General features: G+C 39.4%; 1 protein-coding gene across 1 annotated transcript in view; it reads left to right on the forward strand.

Moving 5' to 3' along the window:
- Positions 1 to 5,271: 5,271 nt before the first annotated feature.
- NSF (N-ethylmaleimide sensitive factor, vesicle fusing ATPase) overlaps positions 5,272 to 22,195 on the forward strand; it is a 158,373-nt gene continuing 141,449 nt past the window's right edge. The window contains exon 1 of the mRNA XM_065897813.1: positions 5,272 to 5,403. Coding sequence (XP_065753885.1) covers positions 5,392 to 5,403 — 12 coding nt within the window. The 5' untranslated portion in view covers positions 5,272 to 5,391. The remainder of the gene's footprint in view (positions 5,404 to 22,195) is intronic.

The following is a 22,195-nucleotide window of genomic DNA, read 5'->3' on the forward strand; positions in this document are numbered from 1 at the left end:
TATTTGTGCAACATGGAAAGTACAAAGTGCTCTTGGGAGAAGCAGAGAGATAATTTCATCCTGAGAAGCATATTATTTGGAGATAGGTCCCTGACTCTGAGTTCGACTTTAAAATTGGTTAATAGTGTTATTAGTATTAGTTTTAGCACTCTTGGTAGTGGTAGTTAGTATTTGCCTTATAATTGCTGGGTCAGGTGCTTAATGTATTAGGTACTGTATGATAATTACCTCATCCAGTTCTCACATGAATACATTTAAGTTTAGAGAGTTTAAATGCAACACAGTATACCGGGACCACCTCCCCTCAAGTATCACTAAACTTATCCTTCTATTCTGGTCATGCTCCTGCTGGAGAGATGTATTTTCCCTCCCTTGGAAAGTCCTGCTGTACATACTCCTTGCCCTAGAAACAAACCTCTCCAGTAAATTTGCCCTTAGGAGAAACCTTAAGACACCCTTCACTTTTTCTCAGGAGTCCTCTGGAGAAAATATAGTCACCCCCAATGTGGTTTGTGGGCCTCTGGTGTCTTGAAGTTCTAGGCAACTCAACCACTCCCAGGAGACTGTGACTTCCTTCTCTCAAGATGCATAAAAGCTCATCAGACCAGTATCTGAATGATTCTTTTTCAAAGAGATGCAGGCAGCTCTCTGGACCCACGACGTGTATTATGCAGGGTTATGCAGCCTGGCAAGTGCATTGGGGCTTGCACTAAAGGATCAGCTGGTTTCCATAGCAACATTCATTCCTTTCCACGTAGGAGGCTATCATCTCTTCTGCCCACTGAGACTTTCCAGAATGAATTGATTTTTGTGACTATAGGTGTTTGTCCTTGATCCTCCAAAGAGAAAAGGCATACTCATCAAAATAAATAAATAAATAAATAACCCAACAATAAAATACCTGACTGCAGCTAAAAGGCTGCATTGCATCAGCTGGTCTTCCTTCTTTTAAATAAAACCCTATATTCTTTCTCCATTTTGCTCTGTTCTCTAGCCTTATCCATCCTTTTGGGAACTAGTTTTCTCTGACAGAAAACAAACAGATGGCAGCTGCATCTTCCTAAAACTGGCTATGATGGGGCCATAATATCAAGTTTTCAACAGGGCTCTCTGAAAGCCTGGGCTGAGGACATGGGTGGCGGACCTGTGGGTTATGATTGGAAGGGCAAGAATAAGGATCGCTGTCCACATAGAGATGTCCCAGTCTCTGAAATTTTGCCCTTAGAGATTCGTTTTTTTATTGCTCCCCAGCAATAGTCTCTTAAATTGCCTACACTCCTGGAAAGAGTAATATATTAGGTTATTAATGCTGAAAGAACTTGGGAAAGAGGAGGAGGGTATCAAAGGATTTATTAAGACCACCTTTGTCTGCTTCACAGGGATATCTTCTGCAAGGGGTCAGTGCAGGTCCTTGTCACACACACACACACACACACACACACACACACACCCTGGAGGATACCCTCTGACAGTCACAATGCAGTGGTGAATTCAATGCACAGCGCTGTTCCCTGAAACTCCTGCATGCAGTCCTGTTGGAAGATCTTTGAAACCTACACCTTGGAGTGATTAAAACTCCTTTCTATCCCCAGTGCCATTTGTTTAACCCTAGGCTTCCACAGACTAGTTTTCCTTTGACTACTGTGGAAATCAGCAAAACATCACATTGCTTTGTTAAATAAACTGGATAACAGTGAATCAGTTCACTTTTATGTAGCTTACTATTGCTCTCACTCCTCAAAACACAGAAGAAATCTACTTCCCCCTAGTTAAGCATCACTGTTACAACCAGAATGTCCCAAAGTTACTCAGCCCCATTCTAATGGAGCACTTGTTAAGTGATGTTTAACTGGACGTAATTTGAACATATCAATAGAATTATATCCATGGGGTTTCCAAGACTTTGAATTGGGCCTCCACCTATAGATGCCCGTTACCTAACAGGGAGCAACAGGTGATACCAAGTTTCACTACATAAAAGTCTGGAATCACTTCCTTGTCACTGACAGGAAACATAGTGTATTAGTCAGGGTTCTCCAGAGAAACAGAACCAACAGGATGTGTATATATAGAGAAATTTATTTTAAGAAATTGACTCATGTGATTGTGGAGGCTTGGCAAGTCCAAAAATCTGATGGAGGACGCTGGCAAGCTGGAGATTCAGGAAAGAGCTACAGTCCAAGTCCAAAGGCAGTCTGCTGGAGAATTCTCTCTTGCTCTGGGGAGATGAGCCTTTTGTTCAATTCAGGCCTTTAGTGGATTAGATGAGGCCTCATGGAGAGCAATCTGCTTTCCTCAAAGTCCATTGATTTAAATGTAAATCTCGTCCCAAAATACCCTCATGGAAACATCCAGAATAACATTTGACCAAGTATCTGGGCACTGGGGCCCAGCCAAGTTAATACATAAAATTAACCATCACAATGGGTCACAGAGTAGCTGTAATCAGCAAGAGCTGACCTTGGTCAAACCCTTACCCCTCTCCCCACGTGCCTCACTGTTCTTTATCCTGGGCACTGTTATCTCCATTTCATCATGTCGTCATCTTCTCTCCTCACCTTTCAGGTACCTAGTCCCCTTTTCCTCTCTTAGTCTATCCCTAGTCTCACCTCACCAAACTCCTCTACCCCGAAAAATCCCTCCAGACCTTAGAAAATGACCTTAGACGTTTGCACTTTAGGTTAAATTTAAATCATTGTAAGCTGCCTTACCTATTTTCTCATCACCGTGAGAGGAAAGTATATTAAGGATTTCAGGGATCAATGACAAACTGAAGGAGTTTCGTTTAGTTTTGCTTTTTGTTTTTTGAGGAAAGGAAAGACTGATTAAGTCACAGAAATCAAGACAAAGAGAGACAACCAGATTTTGCCAAAGACAGAAATCAGTTAATTCCAGGTCTAGATAATTAGTGGATGGTCTTTTCAGAATATCACCATTGGGGTAAATCAGCTCTTGCTATTTTCTGTCTTTCTTCCTCAGGATGGTCCAGATTGTAGTTGCTTGGGAGAGAGAGCATCTGATTGACTGAGCCTGGATTCTGTGCTCCCTCCTAGGCCAGGGGACGGCAGGGTGCATGGTCTGACTATGCTTTCAAGGCTGCATGAACCAGGGTAGCTGTGACCAGAAAAAAAGGGGAATGAATTTGGGGCAGCAAAAATATTTATTATCTATCAACCATAACTGCAAGGATTGCTCAGAAGGTGACGCAGAATCAGTTCCACTCTCTTTCTAAGACAACCTTGAATATTAGAGCAAGGCACAGATGGGACGCACAGGCATGTGACAACCTGGGGTAATGTTTCCCCTCCAGCTGGTTGCTAAGCACCCCAAGGGCAGGAGCTCATGTCTGCTTATGATTTCTTTGGTAGACCCTGCAGAGGGTTGTGTACATGATTCTAATGAATTTATACCACTTGTGAGAGGATACGAAGAGTCCCTTATCGTGCAGAGATATGCTTGTAAGCTGACACAGTGGAACCTCTGCAGCATTCAGCAAACCTGTCTTTCCTACGTGATAAACACTCCTCCTTGGTGTAGAGACTGAAGACATTTTCACCTGCAATCTAGTTTACCTAGCAAAACAAGACAACAAAGCAGTGGTAAATACGTTTGCTTATTCTCTGGCCTTGAAAATAACGTCAGATCATTGTACTGAGAGCCAATGTCATCTTCTGGATCTGGTAATTATTTGGGCAAAATCTCTTGATTTATAGATTCAAAGTATCAAAAAATGTAAGACAACCTGTTAAGCTCATCAAATTACACCTCTCACTTTCCAAGTAAGGAAACTGGGGCTCAGAGAGGTGAAGGGAGGTGGGGAGTTAGTGGCAGAGAAAAGAAAAGGATGAGAATCTTCCAACTCCCCAATCTATTTAAATTATTTTTATAGCTTTTCCAAGTTAATAGATCAGAGTTCAACTAGTTCCCTGTCCTTCCTGATAAACTCTCTGATCCATCGATGATTTAGTTAACATCTGATTTGTCCAACAGCACACTCTGGTTCTCAGGTACAGTGTGAGAGTTTACGAAACTTACCTGACCTTTTTCTTCTGTCCCCCTGCCCATCTTCAGGTCACTTATTGTTATTAGTTTTCCATTTTAAATCGCTAAAGCCTGCCCAGCTCTTCTAATTCTTTCTTTCCTTTGCTCATATTGGAAAAAACTATTTTTTTTCTAATTAACTGTTGAAAAGGTAACACGTCTGATCATTTTTTATTGTCTTGTGTAAATATAAAGAGAAATATAAGATAGTAGAAGCAATAAGATCATCAGAGACCCTATTTGGGAGAACCTCTCCTCTTGTAGAGAGCTGTTATTATTATCTATTCTGAGGAAATGGTATGGTAGAAAGGAAACATCAAGGTCAAAAAAAAAAAGGCCGAATTTAGGGCACAGTTTATTCAAATTCCACCGTGTATATATTGTCTGAAATGAACACTGGGAACTGACAAAAGTTGTTAGACACAAATTACCTTTATTAATAAATATATTTAATAATAAACTAATATATAAAGATATACAAACAGTCACAATTCACTTACACATTTGAGGAAAATCTTTTTTTTTTGCGGTACACGGGCCTCTCACCGCTGCGGCCCCTCCCGCTGCGGAGCAGACTCCGGCTCCAGACACGCAGACCCAGCGGCCATGGCTCACGGGTCTAAGCCGCTCCGCGGCATGTGGGATTCTCCCGGACCGGGGCACGAACCCGCATCCCCTGCATCGGCAGGCGGACTCCCAACCACTACGCCACCAGGGAAGCCCCTGAAGTAAATCTTAACCTGAGTTTTCCAGGCTACACATAAGCTAAATGTAAATGCCAAGGCCCATCACTTTCAGGAGCTAGGAAACACGTCCGCCTACAAACAAAAGCCTGAATTCACGCGGAATTTGAATTCAGAACCAACTACACATTACTGATCTTCCCAGGGGCGAAGGCCAGTAACCGCGCTGGGTGCTCTTACGTACATTTTCACACTTAAGTGAGTCTGGAAGCATAAAGTTAAAAGGCCATTAAAGGGCAGAGATAAGCAGGGGCTCAGTGATTAAAAGGATCAACGTCCTATACTTCCTATAAAGTCCGGCGCAAACGGCCAGTTGTGATGAGATTCGCAAAAGGATCCCTGGGCAAAGTCGGCAGCAGACAATTACGTAAAAGACCCAGAAGCCCCTCCGCCCCGGAAGCTCGCGTTCAAAATGGCGCCACCGCCCCGCCCGCCCCGCGCTGCCGTCGAGTCCGCGCGTGCACTGCAGGACGGGGGCGGCGGGGCGCGTGCGCGGCGTCTAGACGGCTGCGCGCCTGCGCGAGAGCGGGCAGCGAGCGCGCGCGGGGCGGGGGCGGGCTCTTCAGAGCGCCGAGCTGCAGCGGCGGAGCCGGACGTGTCCGCGAAGATGGCGGGCCGGGTGAGTACAGTTCGCGGAGCCGCGGTTCGAGGCGGGGGTGCCTGGCTCACGGGCAACTGGAGGTCCAGACAGCCCCAGGGCAGGGGAATGAGCCTGAGCAAACGGGGCGGTGGAGGGGGGTGGAAGGCCAGAGAAGCTGGGAAGAGGGAGCGGTGGCAGGGGATTAGCCCTCCTCAGAAACTCCGTCCCCGTTAGAAGCTCGAGGGAGGAGACCACCTCGCTACCCGGGTCTCCTAGGTCTCCCTTAATCCTCCCTTTACATCCCTTGGGGCTTGTCCCCCTCTCTTCTCAAGCTAGCGGCAGGCTCGTGGCCGTCCCAGGCCGGTCTGAGGGCTCTAGGGGTTTCTCCGCACTCTCTTGCGAGGGCTTATTAGGTGCCGCCTCTGGAAAAACTGCGGGGGATCCGTCCGCTGCATTGGGGCGAGGGCTGTGACAGGGACCAGAAGGAACCCATTTCTGGTTCTTCACAATAAAAGGTCTTGAGAAAGGAGGAGAGGGTGCAAATGACTTTTAGTGTTGAACCCCGGCCATCTGGGGGACGTGTCACTGCCGGCTCAGGCAGAAATGCCTTGAGCTTGGAGTGGGGATGGATTTGGAGTGTCGCGTTTTCCTTTCATGAATGACAGACGTTTCGAATGCTGCAGGATATGTTGTAGTTTCAGGGTTTTAAATTTTACTTCCTCCTTTAGCCTCTGAGATCGCGGGGTAGTATGGGTTTGGCGAGGGGAGATAAGGCCTGTTCTGGGGTGTACTGCAGTGTGCGTTGAGCAAAAACCTCTCAGAGGGATGGATCCTGCCCAGAGATTACACTGGTCATAAACCTGGGGACGTTAACTGCGTCATTAGGGGATAAGGATGTGCTTGACTGATTTATTTCTACTGGAATATTTGAATAAATTTGCATAGATTATGCATACACGCAAATGTTCTCCCTAAAGGAAATTGTTAAGTCGGGAGATTCTAGAGTGAGAAGAGACCTTAAAGGTCATATAATTAGGCCTCTTTCTCTTCTTTTCCCCGCAACCTCTCCTTTTATCTACAGCTACTCCAACTGTGCTTCACATTCTCTTTCCCCCCCGCTTCTAAGGAGCCCCATTACTCTATATTCACCTGCTCCCTCTTAACAAACTCAGGCTTCTCCCATCGTAAACCCTCCCTCCACTCCCACAGCTGTCACCTTTTCTCTTCCCACTTTACAGCTAGAAATCTTGTCTCCATTTATTTGTCTCCCATTTGCTTGCCACCTACTCACGCCTCAACCCACTGCAGCCTGATTTCTGGCCCTATCATCCCACTGAAACGTGCCCCTAAACTTAACTGACATTTTTCATTCCTTGTCTTACTTGATATCTCAACAGCGTTGGACATTGTTGACCGTTGCCTCCTTCATGGAAAATGCTCTTCCCTTGGCTTCAGCCTCCCTCCTGTTTTTAGTCAGACTGCTCTTTTGCAGACTCACCCTCCTCTACTCTGTTATTCAGTGCAGATATTCCTCAAGGCTGTCTCCTCACTCTGTTTTCTCCCCAGGCAATCACTTCTAAGCCCAGCTTCAACTACTATATAGATGCCAACGATTCTCAGTATCTTACTCCCAGTGCAGACCTATCATTTAAGTTTCAGATCAGTATGTCAAACTGACTATTTAAAATCAAGGCACCTCAAACTCAACTTGTTCAAATTCAAACCCATGGTCTTAGCCCACCTAATCAGTATTTTTACAGGGTTTCTTATTTCAGTGAATGGCATCACAATGCATTCCACTTATAATAAGCTGGAAGCCTGAGGAGGGGGGGAGTGGGTCATTCTTTATACTTCTGTCTCTTACCATATCCTCTGCCCTCAAGGAAAATTCATCACTGAGTTCTGTTTCCCCCCTCAGAAAAGGGTATTATTAATTATTAGGGCCAAAGAATCTGGGTTGGGCATTACTGCTTTAAACTGTATCCAAAACACCCACTGGACTACTCACATGGGTTCTGTCATTTTAACATCCTAAAAGTCTCTCCAATCTGTCAACCTCTTTACAACTTCATTTCCACCCCCTTTTCCCAAACTACTATCATTTCTGGCCTGGACTACTTTGGGAAGCTCCCAAGTGGCCTCCTTATGCCATTCACCACATTGATTATTCCCTCCCGTGCCCATTGCTACTTAAACCCCTCCCTCAGTAACAGCTCATTACTTTTGGGAGAAGACTAAATCCTTAACTGGGCCTTGAAGGCCCTTTGTGGTTCTGCTCCTGCATCTCTACTCACTGCCTTACTCTCTATGCTCAGGTTATGCCTTTCAGTTCCTTGAACCTCTTACCACAGGGTCTTTGCATGTGCGTTTCCTTTCTTTGTGATGTTCTGCTCCCAGCCATTTACCTCTTACTCATAGATCACTCAGCTCCTCAAGGGAGGCCTGTTCTGATCCCCCACTAAGTCAGGATCCTTTGTTAATATGCTCTTGAAGAACTGAATTCCTTTCCTTAATATTTATGTCTGTCATTTAAAATTTATTAGTGTGATTGCCTCTACCACTAGACTTTGCTTTCCATGAAAGCAGAGACCATATTAGTTTTTTACTTACTATCATCAGTGCTTTGCACCTGCCTGGGGCCTAGGGTTAGTGCTTTGGGTACCATTGCTTAGCTACAAATGTATCTCATTTAATCATGACAAAACCACCCTGCAAGATAGGTAGTATTAACTTTGTTTTACTCAGAGAGAGGGACTTAGTAACTTGCCAGGTTCACAGCCAGCAAGAAGCAGGGTTAGCATTTGAATTCAGGTCAATTTATCAACTTAGTTGCAAGGGTATAAAGAAGAGTAGATTTACCTTACCTAGAACTTATTAGAGCCTGCTGTCAAAGTTTAATTTTCAAAAACTACCTTCTATCTTTCGGAAAATTTAAGCACCTTCGGCCCATCTTGAGTGGTCTTATCTTTTCTTCCTATAGCCATAATTGTCTAACAACTACCTATCCATGTTTAACAAATACAGTCAGCCTTGTTGTAATACTCTTTTTATGGGAGAAAAGCTATTTTGAGTTTTTACTGCTTTTGATTGGTTTAGTTAATTTTGGCATTCTGACATCATCTTGTAAATGGTATTTATGTTCACTCTGTAATTGAAGATTTGTATCAGTGTTGCTGATGATAGCATTAGTAACCTGTGTATCTTGGCCTTTGCTTTTCCTGACCAAAAAAGAAAGCATCATATTTAGTCCATCTGGGAAACTGAAGAATAAACTGTGTGATGTTATTCAATATAGCATCTAGGTCACCAGAAATTGGTTAATCCCTAAAATACTTTGAAGCTCCTAATCTCAAAACTAAAGAACCTAAAAGAAAATAATTTTTGTCATTATTGTTTTAGTGTATTTATTATAAGAGAAAAATATGGAATGACAAGTTGGATACATTTTATAACACGATCAATTAATTTAAACGTATCTGGTTCCTTTTGGCCTTTCAAAAGATTCAATTACGTAATAGGTTTTTCTCAGCTGTTTTAAATTTTTGCTAGTAATAAATCAGATTCTAAAGTTATAGTTTTTATTACTTACATTGACTATAGACTTATTTATAAAAGACCTCCACGTACAGATGGCTGCCACTGCCCTAGGCCTTCACACCGTCTTTCAGAACTCTCGTGCTGCATTTGCTCTGGAATCAGGGAATCAGAAGCAGAGGAAAGAATCTGAAATGTAGCCTTAATAGCTGAGGAGAGCTGACTCTAGGCAGGGAGAAGCTCCTTAGTAAAGCTTCTCTGTTTGGTGTTGCTTTCCAGACCCCTTAGACTACCACTGTCACCCCACTCCTGAAGAAAAAGGAAAGAGAAGAAGATAGGCTTTCCACAGTGCCTGAACTTTTTTGTACTCTCTCTTTTAAAATTGCCAGAAATCTCACTTACTGGAAATTTAGCAGTCCCTTTCTGAAAATACACATACATTAATGAAAATAAAACCAAGGGATTGTTTTCTTCATAAATTCTTACATCTAGTGGAGGTAATTTGTTTTAAGAAATAGGAGTAAGATGATGTTAAATAGGAATCTAAGAGAGGGAACTCTCTTAGCTGTTGAAAGGGGTTTAGAAGGATGTTAGAGGTAAGTTTTACCTAATCTGGCTGTTTGTCTAGGTCAGGCTAGTATATTTAGTATTAGTATATTGAAAAAGTTTTTGTAACCTAGACCAGAAACCTAACCATTTATAACATTTTTATGGGTGAATGACATATTTACCAAATAACCAACCTTCAGATTGGAACACAAGTCCTAGATGGGGGACAGCTCACGGGCAGTACCACAAGTCAAAACAAATAATATAAAATGTTTTGTAGTCCCATTTCCTAAATCAGAGTTTTACTGTCCGGAACATATCAGCTCTCTGCAATCTTGTATGCAGTAGTTATTGCTTTTGTGTATCACTCTAGTGGAGATTTTATAAAGTATGTTCAAATGCAATACATTTTAGAAAATAAAATTGAACTCTTTAAGCACCATCAGCTAGCTCCTTTCTGAAACCCAGAGGAATTTATGCTTAAGATGGATGTATTCTTTTTTCAGGTATTTAAGTAAGGGTGCAAAGGTGTAAGGTGAAAGTATATTATTTTACTATTGAAAATTCTTGAATTGTTAGAGCAGTGAATCCTTGGAAACAGCTACATTGGCAATACATTAGTCACTTGCTATAAGGCTGTTCTTTTTTTTTTATTATTATTTATTTATTTATTATTTTGGGGGGCTGTGTTGGATCTTTGTTGCTGTGCGTGGGCTTTCTCTAGTTGTGGCGAGCAGGGGCCACTCTTTGTTGTGGTGCACGGGCCTCTCACTGCAGTGGCTTCCCTTGTTGCAGAGCACGGGCTCTAGGCGCGTGGGCTTCAGTAGTTGTGGCTCGCGGGTCTAGAGCGCAGGCCCAGTAGTTGTGGCACACGGGCCTAGTTGCTCCGTGGCACGTGGGATCTTCCCAGACCAGAGCTCGAACCCGTGTCCCCTGCATTGGCAGGCGGACTCTCAACCACCATTCCACCAGGAAAGTCCCTATAAGGCTGTTCTTAAGGGTCCATACTCTGGGTATAGTGTATAGGTTAAAATCTCTTAATGAGGTCCTTTATCCTACTTCAGTATTAATGCCCTTGAATGGGCTCTGAGACCTACCTTACACTGCCTTCAATTTCCTAGTGATTTAAACTCATTTTCAACTTATTTTTTTATGATGCAAACTAAATATTCCTTGTGTGACTATAACTATTTCTAGCTCTATGCACTTTAAACAAGAATAATTCATATGCGCCTTAAGAGATTTCAAGCATGATAAAAAGTACAGAAAATAGTATAACATACATATATCTATGTGCCCATCATCCAGATTGTGTCTACGTATTGTGATATTTGCTTTGTATCTTTTAGAGATAAAACCTTATAGATCCAGTTGAATCCCCTTTGTATCCCTTCTTTTTATAAAAAAATTATTTGTTTTATTTATTTAGTTTTGGCTACGTTGGGTCTTCGTTGCTGTGCGCGGGCTTTTTCTAGTTGCGGCCAGCAGGGGCTACTCTTCGTTGCGGTGCACGTGCTTCTCATTGCGGTGGCTTCTCTTGTTGCAGAGCACAGGCTTTAGGCGCATGGGCTTCCATAGTTATGGCACGAGGGCTCTAGAGTGCAGGCTCAGTAGTTGTGGCGCCTGGGCTTAGTTGCTCCGCGGTATGTGGGATCTTCCCGGACCAGGGATTGAACCCATGCCCCCTGCATTGGCAGGCGGATTCTTAACCACTGCACCACCAGGGAAGTTTACATACTGTGAAATTTGCTCTATATCTTTTAACTTTTAGAAATAAAACCTTATAGATTCAATTGAATCCCCTTTGTATCCCTTCTTGATTCCACTGACCTTTTTTTTTTTTCCACTGACCTTTTCCAGAAGTAACCACTACCCTAAAGTTGGTATAAATCCTTTCTGTTCACATCTACGTATGTTTGTGCCCATAACTAATATATTGTTTTTTGTGTTTTAAAAATGTATATAGTGGTGTCATAATGTATATTTCCTTGTACAGCGTGCATTTTTTCATTTAAAATTGAGATTTAGTCATGTTGAAATTACATAGAGCTAGTTAATTCTGTTTATTGTGTAGTATTCTATTTTGTAAATATACCACAATTATCTGTTTTCTTATCAGAGGACAATTTAGGTGGTTTTCAATTTTATTTCTCCTGGTGCACACATTCTTGTATATGTCTCCTTACATATGAGTGTAACAGTTTCTTTAAGATGTATGTCTAGAGACGTGGACATTTACCCTATGTAGAATAGCTACATAGAATTGTTGGGTGATCAGTGACCTTTATCTTTACCTAGTTGTAATAGTTTGCAGTCTTACCAGCAGTATATGAGTGCCTGATACTCATGTCCTCTCCAGCACTTAATATTGCAGACATTTTAATTTTTACAATATGATAGGGGTAAAATAATATTATTGTTTAAATTTGCATTTTTTTCCTGATTACTAGTGAGATTGAGCATTCTTCATATTGGTCTTCGGAGTTTCCTCTTCTGTGAATTATGTTTGCATGTCCTTTGCCCATTTTTTTTATTTTGGGCTGTTCAGTGGTGATCTTTTCATGTTTGCAGAGTTTTAGATTTAAATTTTATTTTAGTTATAACTACCCATTTTTTTTAAACCTCTATAATTAGTGTACTTGTATGTTTTAAAACAGATCGTTTCCCACTTTGAAATTAGAAAGATTTTCTTTTAAAAGGTTTTGGTGTTTGATTCATCTGGAATTTATTTTTGTGTTTGGTGTGAATTAGGAAGCTAATTTTATCTTTTCCGTATGTATAACCAGTTGTCCCAATGTCATGTATTGACTCCATCCTTTTTCCCACTGATTTGTAATGCTACCTCTGTTTTATATCCACTGTAAGTCTAGACTCTATTCTGTTTCATTATTCTGTTTGTCTGTATGTGCACCAATACCACTGTTTTAATTACCATAGCTTTAAAATTATTCTTGCTATCTGGTAGTGTTAGTCCCCCTCATTTTTCTTCATTTGGCATTTCTTGCCCTTTTCCATATGAAGTTTATGAGCAACTTAATCCCTCCTTTAAAAAAATTTTATATTTAAATTTATCTTTTGCCATTGATTTACATTTTTCCTTATAGTATTTTATAAGGGCAGATACAAAGATCATTTCAATAAAATTTAGCTGGATTACTCTAGGAAGCTGTAAGCTGATTTTCTTCCCTCCCTCCCTGCTCATCCTTCCCTCCCTCCCTGCCCATCCTTCCCTCCCTCCTTTCTTTCCTGTTTTTTTGCCATTAAGCAAAAAGTGCTAATAATTTATCGCAACTTTGTGCCCTATAGATTTGCAATCAGATGAATTAGCATTAGCTGTTTATGAGTAATGCAGGGTGTTTGGGTCCTTTGCTCAATTCGGAATGAAGTGCTAAAATTCTGATGTAATTTGCACTAGCTATGTAGATCTTTGGTAATGGAGAAAATAATTAAAGTAAGAAATAAGTTGTCATTTTTGAAATCCAACATTCACTTCTTTATAAAATCACTAAATATTAAAGAGAATTTTAGGATTTCACTGATGGATTATTATTTTTTAATTTGTTATTAATTAATTTATTTTTGGCCAAGTGGCTTATGGGATCTTAGTTCCCCCATGAGGGATTGAACCCGGGTCCTCGGCAGTGAAAGTGCAGAGTCCTAACCACTGGAGCGCCAGGGAATTCCCATCGCTGGTGGATTTTTTAAAAGTGTAAAGTGTTTTTAGTGTTATGGGCATATGAGCAAACATTTTCTTACTTGGTTTGACAAGCAATGAAAATAAAACTTATCACTAATTCTGGGTCTTCCAAAAAAACACCTGAGTGCGGAGATTAAAACGATTTAGTTATCCTAGTTACTTTTCTCCTAGAGAATAATATTGACAAAATTTTTTGAGATGATAGCAGACTTAGATCCCACTGTTTAGAACAAAGCCTGGCATGAAAGTGTTATTTAGTAAATGATTGTTGAATGGGTGAATGTTTATTTCTGTATACCTTAGTAAATTATCATTTTGGACAGTGTCTGTAGTTGGATTTTAATGTTATGTTCTCTGCCAATTATTGAATACTGTTGTTTATTCTGTTATCCAAATCATTAATATAGCATAGATCTAACTTTAAATAGCTACTGGCCTCCGATACAGTCCTTTTCTCGATCTGCAAATATTGAGTGTGATAACTTTTTTGTTTATATAGACTTCCAATCAATTTACTACTTAAAAAGCATCAAAATAAACTTTACTATAAAGTTTTACCGAGTTAAAGGATGAAATGGACCAAGAGCATTATTGAAGTCTCTTTTCCGTATTTTCTTCTCTTCTATTGTAGAAGGAAATGAACCTGCCATTATTTCTGTTTTTATGAAGTTTATTTCTCTTAGTGCAATGATTCCCAAAGTGGAATCTGCAGACCAGCTAATCAGCATCACCTGAGAACTTGTTAAAAGTGCAGATTCTCTTACCCCACAGAGGTTGATTAAATTAGAAATACTGGAGGTGGGGCCCCTGCAATCCCTTAACAGTTCTGAAGATGTTGTATGCTAAAGTTGAGGACCATTGACTTAGGATTTTGAGCTCTCCAATTTACTTTAACAAATTGTTCGAGATTTTTTTCTCCAGATTTCCTTCCAAATGTATACTCAACCTTGTTATTTCTAGATTTCAGCGTTATTGTCTTACCTTTCCTTTAATACCTTCTTCACCTGTATCCAATTTTCAGACGTTTAAGAAAGCATAAGTTATTTCCTGCAGTATGGAGAATTAGGTACCTTGACTGACCTTTCCATGGAAAATATTTGCAATGCTAGATAGCATGGTAATTATAGTTAATTAAAAAATGTTGTATTCTTGAAATTTGCTAAGACAGCAGATCTTTCTTTTTCTTTCTTTTTTTTTTTTTGGCCGTGCTGGGTGGCTTGTGGGGTCTTAGTTCCTGACAAGGGATCGAACCTGTGCTGCCTGTGTTGGAAGCACGGAGTCTTAACCACTGGGCCGCCAAAGAAGTGTGCTAAGACAGTAGATCTTAAGTGTTCTTACCACACACACACACACACACACACACACACACACAGAAGTAACTTTGTGAGGTGATGGATATGTTTATTAGCTTGTTGTGGTAATCATTACACAAGGTATACTTATATCAAAACATCACTTTGTATACCTTAGGCAAAATTCCCTAAGGCTGAATGTGTGCATGTATGCTTGCGATCCAGCAGTTCTTCTGGAGTGGGTGTATGTGGGGGTGGGGGTGGGAGTATAGCTATCCAATTGAAATGCATACATATATTATTCAAAAGACATGTAATGTTATTAGTGACAGTATTCATAATTAAAAACTGGAAACAACTCACGGATAAATAATGGTGGTATATTCATATAATTATATACTGTAAAAAGCAAGGAAAATGAACTATTGCTACATGCAACAAAATGGATGAGTGTTGACAATCATAATATTGATGGGTAGAGGTCACACACAAAATAATACAAGCTACATGATTCCATTTATATAAAGTTTTCAACAGGCTAAACTCTGATTTCTATCTCTGGTGGTAGAAACAAGATAGCAGTTATCTGTGGTTGGGGGTGAAGAGCTAGTGATTAGGAGGGGGCAGTATGGGATGTTGGTAATGTTCTCTTTCTTTAACTGGGTGTTGGTTACCCTGGGTGTGTTCACTTTGCAGAAATTCTTTGAGCCAAACACAATGTGTGTACTTTTCTGTATCTATGTTTTCTTTAATAAAAAGTTGATTTAAAGAAGTGGTAATGTTCTTTTCCTTAAACTAGGTGGTAGGAACATGGTGATTGTTTCTTGGTATTTTATATCTTACGTTTTTAATAAATATTTTATTTTTATTCAGTATTCAAAAAATATAAAAAGTAGTCACTACTTCATTGTTAATTGAACATCTCCTGCACAGAGCACAGTGCCTGGAACATTATAGGTATTCATTAAATATTTGTTCCATTGAACAAAAGTAGGGTAGTAATTCCTTTTTGCCTTCCGACAGCCAATCTTTTACTCAATTATTTATAAATAATTATTTCTAAATAACCAAAAAATATAAATAATACCATTATATTATTCTTATACTATCAAGCTGAGTTTATTAAACAGAGAAACCTCTCAGTATTACAGGCACTTGCATCATGAATTATTAGCATGTTTAATTATAGTGACTCAGATTAACATCAGCAGTTTAGATTAATATGGATGTAACTCAATAGATTTTGCAGCTTTGAAGGTGTGAAATTTAGTAGACTTTCTAATATTTTCGGGTATCTCACTTTTTTCTTTTTTTTTTCTGAACAACTGAAATCACAGCTAACTTTTTCTACTGAAACTTGTGTTCCACCTTCTGTACCATGCTGCCTCTTGCTTCTTGCCTGTCTTGCATCTCTAACTTTCTGCTTTCCTGAATGCCCTGTGTCTCGCTAAGGGAAGAGCCCAGAGATATGGGACTTAGGGGTTGGGACTGGGGAGAGGCTCTAAGGCCTGGGATCCTTGTTCTGATTCCTTCTCCAAAAATTCTTCTCTCCTTCTTCACCCTTCAAAAGAACGTAGGTGCCAAACTTTCATCAGGATGTTGGGAATAAAAAAAAAAAAGCTTCACAAATATTGTTTTGATTTCTTTTAGAACATTTGGAGTAAACTTTTCAGAGTAAGAACACTAAGTTACTAAATAAGAATATCTTAAATTGAATGAATGGTATTTTACAGTTTTGAAAACACCTTCACAGATCCTTTCTTGTTAGACTCTCAGAGCAACCTTATGAGTTGGCACTCTCAAAATTCAGTTCAACAAATATATTTCAACTAGCACAGAAACCCTCAGCTAACATCATACTTACTGGTGAACACTGAAAGCCTTCCCCTTTAAGATCAGGAACAAGATAAGGATGTCTGCTGTCTTACACTTCTATTCAACACTATTTTGGAGGTTCTAGATAGGGCAGTTAAGCAAGTAAAAGAGTAAAAAAGGCATTCAAATTAGAAAGAAAGAAAATTATATACAGATGAAAGAATTTACAAGAAAAAAACATAGAGCTAAAAAATGAATCCCATAAAGTTGCAGGATACAAGATCAATGTACAAAAATCAGTTGCATTTCTATACACTAGCAATGAACAATTTGAAAATAAAATTAAGAAAACAGTTCCATTTACAATAGCATCAAAAAGAACAAAATGCCTATGACTAAGTTTAACCAAAGAATTGTAAGATTTGTTCACTGAAAACTGTAAAACACATTGAAAGAAATTAAAGATCTAAATACATGGAAAGACATCTTCTTAGAAGGAAACGTAGATGAAAATCTGTTCATGGATCGGAATACTCCCCAAATTGATCTATAAATTCAGTGCAGCCTCTTTCAAAATTCCAACTGCTTTGTTCCCAGAAGTGGACAAGCTGATCCTAAAATTCATATGGAGTTGCAAAGCCATTTTAGCCACAACAATTTGAAAAAGAAAAAGAAGAGTAAAGTTGGAGGATACACTTCCTGATTTCAAAACTTATTATAAAGTACAGTAATCAAGATGATATAGCACTGGCCTAAGGATAGTCACATAGTCATGTAAACCAGTGGAATAGAATTGAGAGTCCAGAAGAAAACCATACATTTATGGTTAATTGATTTTCAACAGAGGGCCAAGACCATTCAGTGGGGAAAGAATAGTCTTTTTAACAAGTGATGCTGAGACAACTGGATATCTACATGCAAAAGAATGAACCTGGACCCTTACCTCACACCACATACAAACATGAACTTAGAATGGGTCAAAGATCTAAATCTATAAAATTCTTAGAAGGAAACAAAGGTGAAAATCTGCATGACCTTGCATTAAACAGTGATTTTTTAAAAAAAGATATGACACAAAAAGCACAAGCACCAAAGGGAAAAATAGATAAATTAGACTTCATCAAAATTTAAAATTATCATGCATCAAGAAAGTGAGGAGACAACCCACAGAATGGGAGAAAATATTTATAAATCATATGTCTGATAATGGTCTAGTATCCAGAATGTATAAAGAACCATTATAACTCAACAATAAAAAGAAACTCTTTTAAAATGGGCAGAGGATTTGAATAGGTATTTCTCCAAAAAAGATACGAAAATGACCAATAAGCACATGAAAAGATGTTCAGCATCATAGTCATTAGAGAAATATAAATCAAATCCCACAATGGGATACTACCTCACACCCACTAGGATGGCTATAGTTAAAAAAAAAAAAAGTGTTGGTGACAGTGTAGAGAATTTGGGACCCTCATACACTGTTGGTGGAAATGTAAAATGGAGCAGCCATTGTGGGAAACAGTTCGGCAGTTCTTCAAAAAGTTAAACATAGAATGATCCAGCAATTCTAGCTATATAACCAAGTGAGTTGAAAATATATGTTCATACATAAACTTGTACATGAATGTTCATAGCAGCATTATTCATAATAGCCAAAACGTGGAAATAACCCAATGTCCATCAGCTAATGAATAGATAAAACAAATGTGGGTTATCCATACAGTGGAATATGATCACAAAAAGGAATGGAGTGCTGTCACTTGCTACAACATAGATGATCTTGAAAATATTATGCTAATTGAAAGACGCAATCACAAAGATGACAGATTGTATGATTCTATTTATATGAAATGTTCAGAATAGGCAAATCCATAGAGATAGAACGTAGATTAGTGGTTGCCAAGGGATGAGGGAGGGGAGAATGGGGATTAAATAGCTAATAGGTACAGAGTTTCTTTCTGGAGTGCTAGAAATGTTCTGGAATTAGATAGTGGTGATAATTGCACAATGTAGTGAATATACTAAAAATCACTGAAGTGTACACTTTAAAGTGATGAATTTTATGTTATATGAACTTGTCTTAGTCTGTTTGGGCTGCTGTAACAAAATACCAGAGACTGGGTAGCTTATAAACAACAAATTTATTTCTCACAGTTTTAGAGACTGGAAGTCCAAGATCAGGGTGCCAGCATGGTTGAGTGAGGGCCCTCTTCTGGGTCACAGACTTCTCATTGCATCCTCACCTGCTGGAAGGGACAAGCTAGTTCTCTGGGCCCTCTTTTATAAAGGTACTAATTCCATTCATGAGGGTTCTTGACCTACTCACCTCCCAAAGGCCTCACCTTCTAATACCATAGCCTTGGGCATTAGGTTGTCAACATATGGATTTTGGGAAGACAAACATCAAACCACAGCAGAAGTGTATCTCAAAAAATGCTAATAAACACTTCAACTAACGTTGCATATACTGGGTGGCACAGGCATGCCAGAGCTTAGAATAGTGGTACTCAACTAAGTAGTTTAAGGCAGCTGGTGATAAGTAGTGATAAGACTGTTGGAGAAGCACAAATAATAGAGATATGGGAGATACCCAGTCTTACTAGGAACCAAATAAAGAGTTGCATAGACTTGGCTTTGTAAGATGGGTAAGATTCCATAGGTGGAAGGGGTTTGGAATAGGAAATTCAGGCAAAAGGGGTAGTATAAAAGAAAGGTATGGAGTTAGGAATATGAAGTATCAATACATGGGCTTTATTATTTAGGAATCACATTTTTAGTTTTAGGCCATGTCTGGTGGCAGACAGAAGATTGAATTGGAGAAGAGAAATTAGAGTCAGGGAAACCAATTAGGTTATCGCAGTTTTTTTAGGAGAGAGGTGATGTTGGCTGAAATAGATCAACAGTTGTGAGGATGGAAGGGAGGAATCAAATGCAAGTTACAGAGCAGAAGTAGAATTAATAGGTCTTGGCCCCAATTTGTGTGTATGTATGCACGTGCATGAGTGGATTGGATGGTGAAGGGGAGAATGACCTTGAAATTGTGAATTTGAATGAATTGAAAGGATAATGATGATGTTAGGACAGCCAGAGAAACAAAATGAATACTGAGGAGAGGGAGATACCACTGAGTTTCTCAATTAGAAAGGCATTGGTGACTTGGAAGAGCCATTGCAGTAAAGTAGTTGCTGGAGAGGATTTCAAAGAAGATTGCCAGAGGATGAGAAGATGGGAGGCAAGGAAGGGAGACTTGAGAAATTTGGTTGTAAAGTGAAGAGAGAAAGGTTGATAATTTGAGGTAAGAGAATTAAGGAACTTTTGCTTTTTAAGTCACTATGAGGGGTGTGGACCTGCCTCTGGAATGAGAGAGGCTTACTGTCAGTGACCCAAGAGGCGAAAGACCAAAGGCTGGATAGGCGGGTTGTCATCAAACCTACAGATGAGGGATTCTACCTCCTTATACATTTGAGATATGTGCCTTAAGATGGTTCTGTAAGGTTAAGAATAGAATGCTGTGATCCTTGAATGTGACCAAATGGAGCTACAGTACGAGCTTGAATCAAATTAGAGGTAGCTATAGGATTAAAACACACAATCTTTAGTTTATTCACTTTAAAATTAGATTTTTTTATCTTCTAAGTATACAAAATTCAGAATGAGTCATATTTTAAAAATCATTTAGAGAGAAGTAATTTTCCTATGAGAAAACAAAAATGTTAGCTAGAGCGAGGGCTGGGTGTTTGCAGGTGTGTAAAGCAACAGCGCCTGGCGTGTAATAAGCTCTCAAAACACATTAGCTATTATTATTGACACTCCTGCAGTCCAGCCACCAAGTGGATAATCATTCACCTCAGTGCCATTTATTGAATAGTTCAGCTTTCCTCTACTGATTCTAAATCTCACATATCAAGTTCTCACCTGGTTCTATTTCTGGATTGTTTGTTCTACTCCATTGAACTCTGTTTCTGTACTAATACTACAATACATTGTTTTACTTTATTTAATTTTAGTTTTTTTTGGCCACGGGATCTTAGTTCCCCAACCAGGGATTGAACCCCGGCCCTCGGCAGTGAAAGCGTGGAGCCTAACCACTGGACTACCAGGGAATTCCACTAAATTGTTTTAATTACTGTGTACGGCATGTTTTGATGTCTAGTAGGGCCAGTCTCGTTCTTTGTGAAATTTTTCTTGGCTACTTTCACAAATTAAAAAAAAATTTTGTTCCCTTCTCATTTTGCCTGTTACATTTATAAAACTTTGCCAGTTACAGTTTAGATTGAATTTGCTGAAGTCCCACTGGATTTTCTTATAATTACATTAAGTTTATAGGTTAATTTGGAGTTGATGATATCCTTACAGTATTGAGTCATTGCATAGAATGACATCATATATCTCTACATTTACTTGGATATTCTTTTTTTTTTTTTTTGCGGTACGCGGGCCTCTCACTGTTGTGGCCTCTCCCGTTGCGGAGCACAGGCTCCGGACGCGCAGGCCCAGCGGCCATGGCTCACGGGCCCAGCCGCTCTGCGGCATGTGGGATCTTCCCAGACCGGGGCACGAACCTGTGTCCCCTGCATCGGCAGGCGGACTCTCAACCAATGTGCCACCAGGGAAGCCCTACCAATTTTTTAATTCCACAAATATTTATTGAGTGTCTATTATGTGCTAACTATTGTACCAGGTACTTCTCCAAATTTTAAAGTAATGTATTTTGAGGCATTAATGAACTTTCCCAAGTTAATGCAGTCTTGGAGAGGAAATTATTTATTCACAGAGCCAAGGATTTAGTTAACTGGCTTATGACTTGGTGTTCATTTTGATGCTCAGTCATTGGTTAATCTGCCCAGTATAAATAAAATTTTAACTCTTTGTATATCTATCAAAAGATTCTGTGTTTCAGACCATATCTTGTAATTTCTTACAGAGTTTATTAAAAAGTATGTTTTCTTAATTTATATACAAAAATCTTTGCCACACTGTAGTCAAAGAGAATTAGATTTAACCTACATGGTTTAATTATAAAGAAAAAACACACATAAGCAAATTATGAGACCATGTCTTATATTTCATGAATAATGACAGTGTCCTTTTATTAAGCATGTCCTTCCAGTTATTTTCCTAATGTGTGAGGTCATCACTGTCTATGCAGAAACAGAGGTCTGAAATGAAGTATACCATCAATTAACTTTAATACAAAAATTTTAATTTGGGTAGTAAAATAGCAGCTATCTATATTTTTTAACTTGGAAAATGCAGAAAGGAAGAAAATAAGTCACTCATAGTCCCATTGTCCAATCACAATTGTTTTTTACATTTTGGTGTGTTTTTATTTTTAATTAATTAATTAATTTTTGCAGTACGCGGGCCTCTCATTGTTGTGGCCTCTCCCGTTTCGGAGCACAGGCTCCGGACGCACAGGCTCAGTGGCCGTGGCTCACGGCCCTAGCCGCTCCGCAGCATGTGGGATCCTCCCAGACCGGGGCACGAACTGGCGTCCCCTGGTTTGGCAGGCAGACTCTCAACCACTGCGCCACCAGGGAAGCCCTGGTGTGTTTTTATTTAATTTCTTTGCTATACATAAAAAAATAAAACTAAAAGTGAAATTTATATATATATATATATGTATATATATACATGTATACATATACTATCCTGTGATTTGAATAATATGAGGATATGATATTTAATTAAGTGGATATGTTTTAGTTTTCATTGACCATCACTTTGAAATAGGACTTTTAGTTTGCTTCTAATTCATCACCGTTAAAGTAATCCTGTAGAGGACAACTTTGTACATAAAAGTTCTCTATATTTAAAATTATTTTCCTAACATAAGGGTTATTTATTGTAAAAAACAATTTATTGTAAAAAACAGTTCCAACCATTCAGAATTGTGAAAAGCGAAGGTGTTTCATTTATACCTTCTTGTTTCACCTCAGTGGTA

The sequence above is a fragment of the Phocoena phocoena genome, chromosome 19 (assembly GCF_963924675.1).
Source record: "Phocoena phocoena chromosome 19, mPhoPho1.1, whole genome shotgun sequence".
NCBI lineage: Eukaryota > Metazoa > Chordata > Mammalia > Artiodactyla > Phocoenidae > Phocoena > Phocoena phocoena.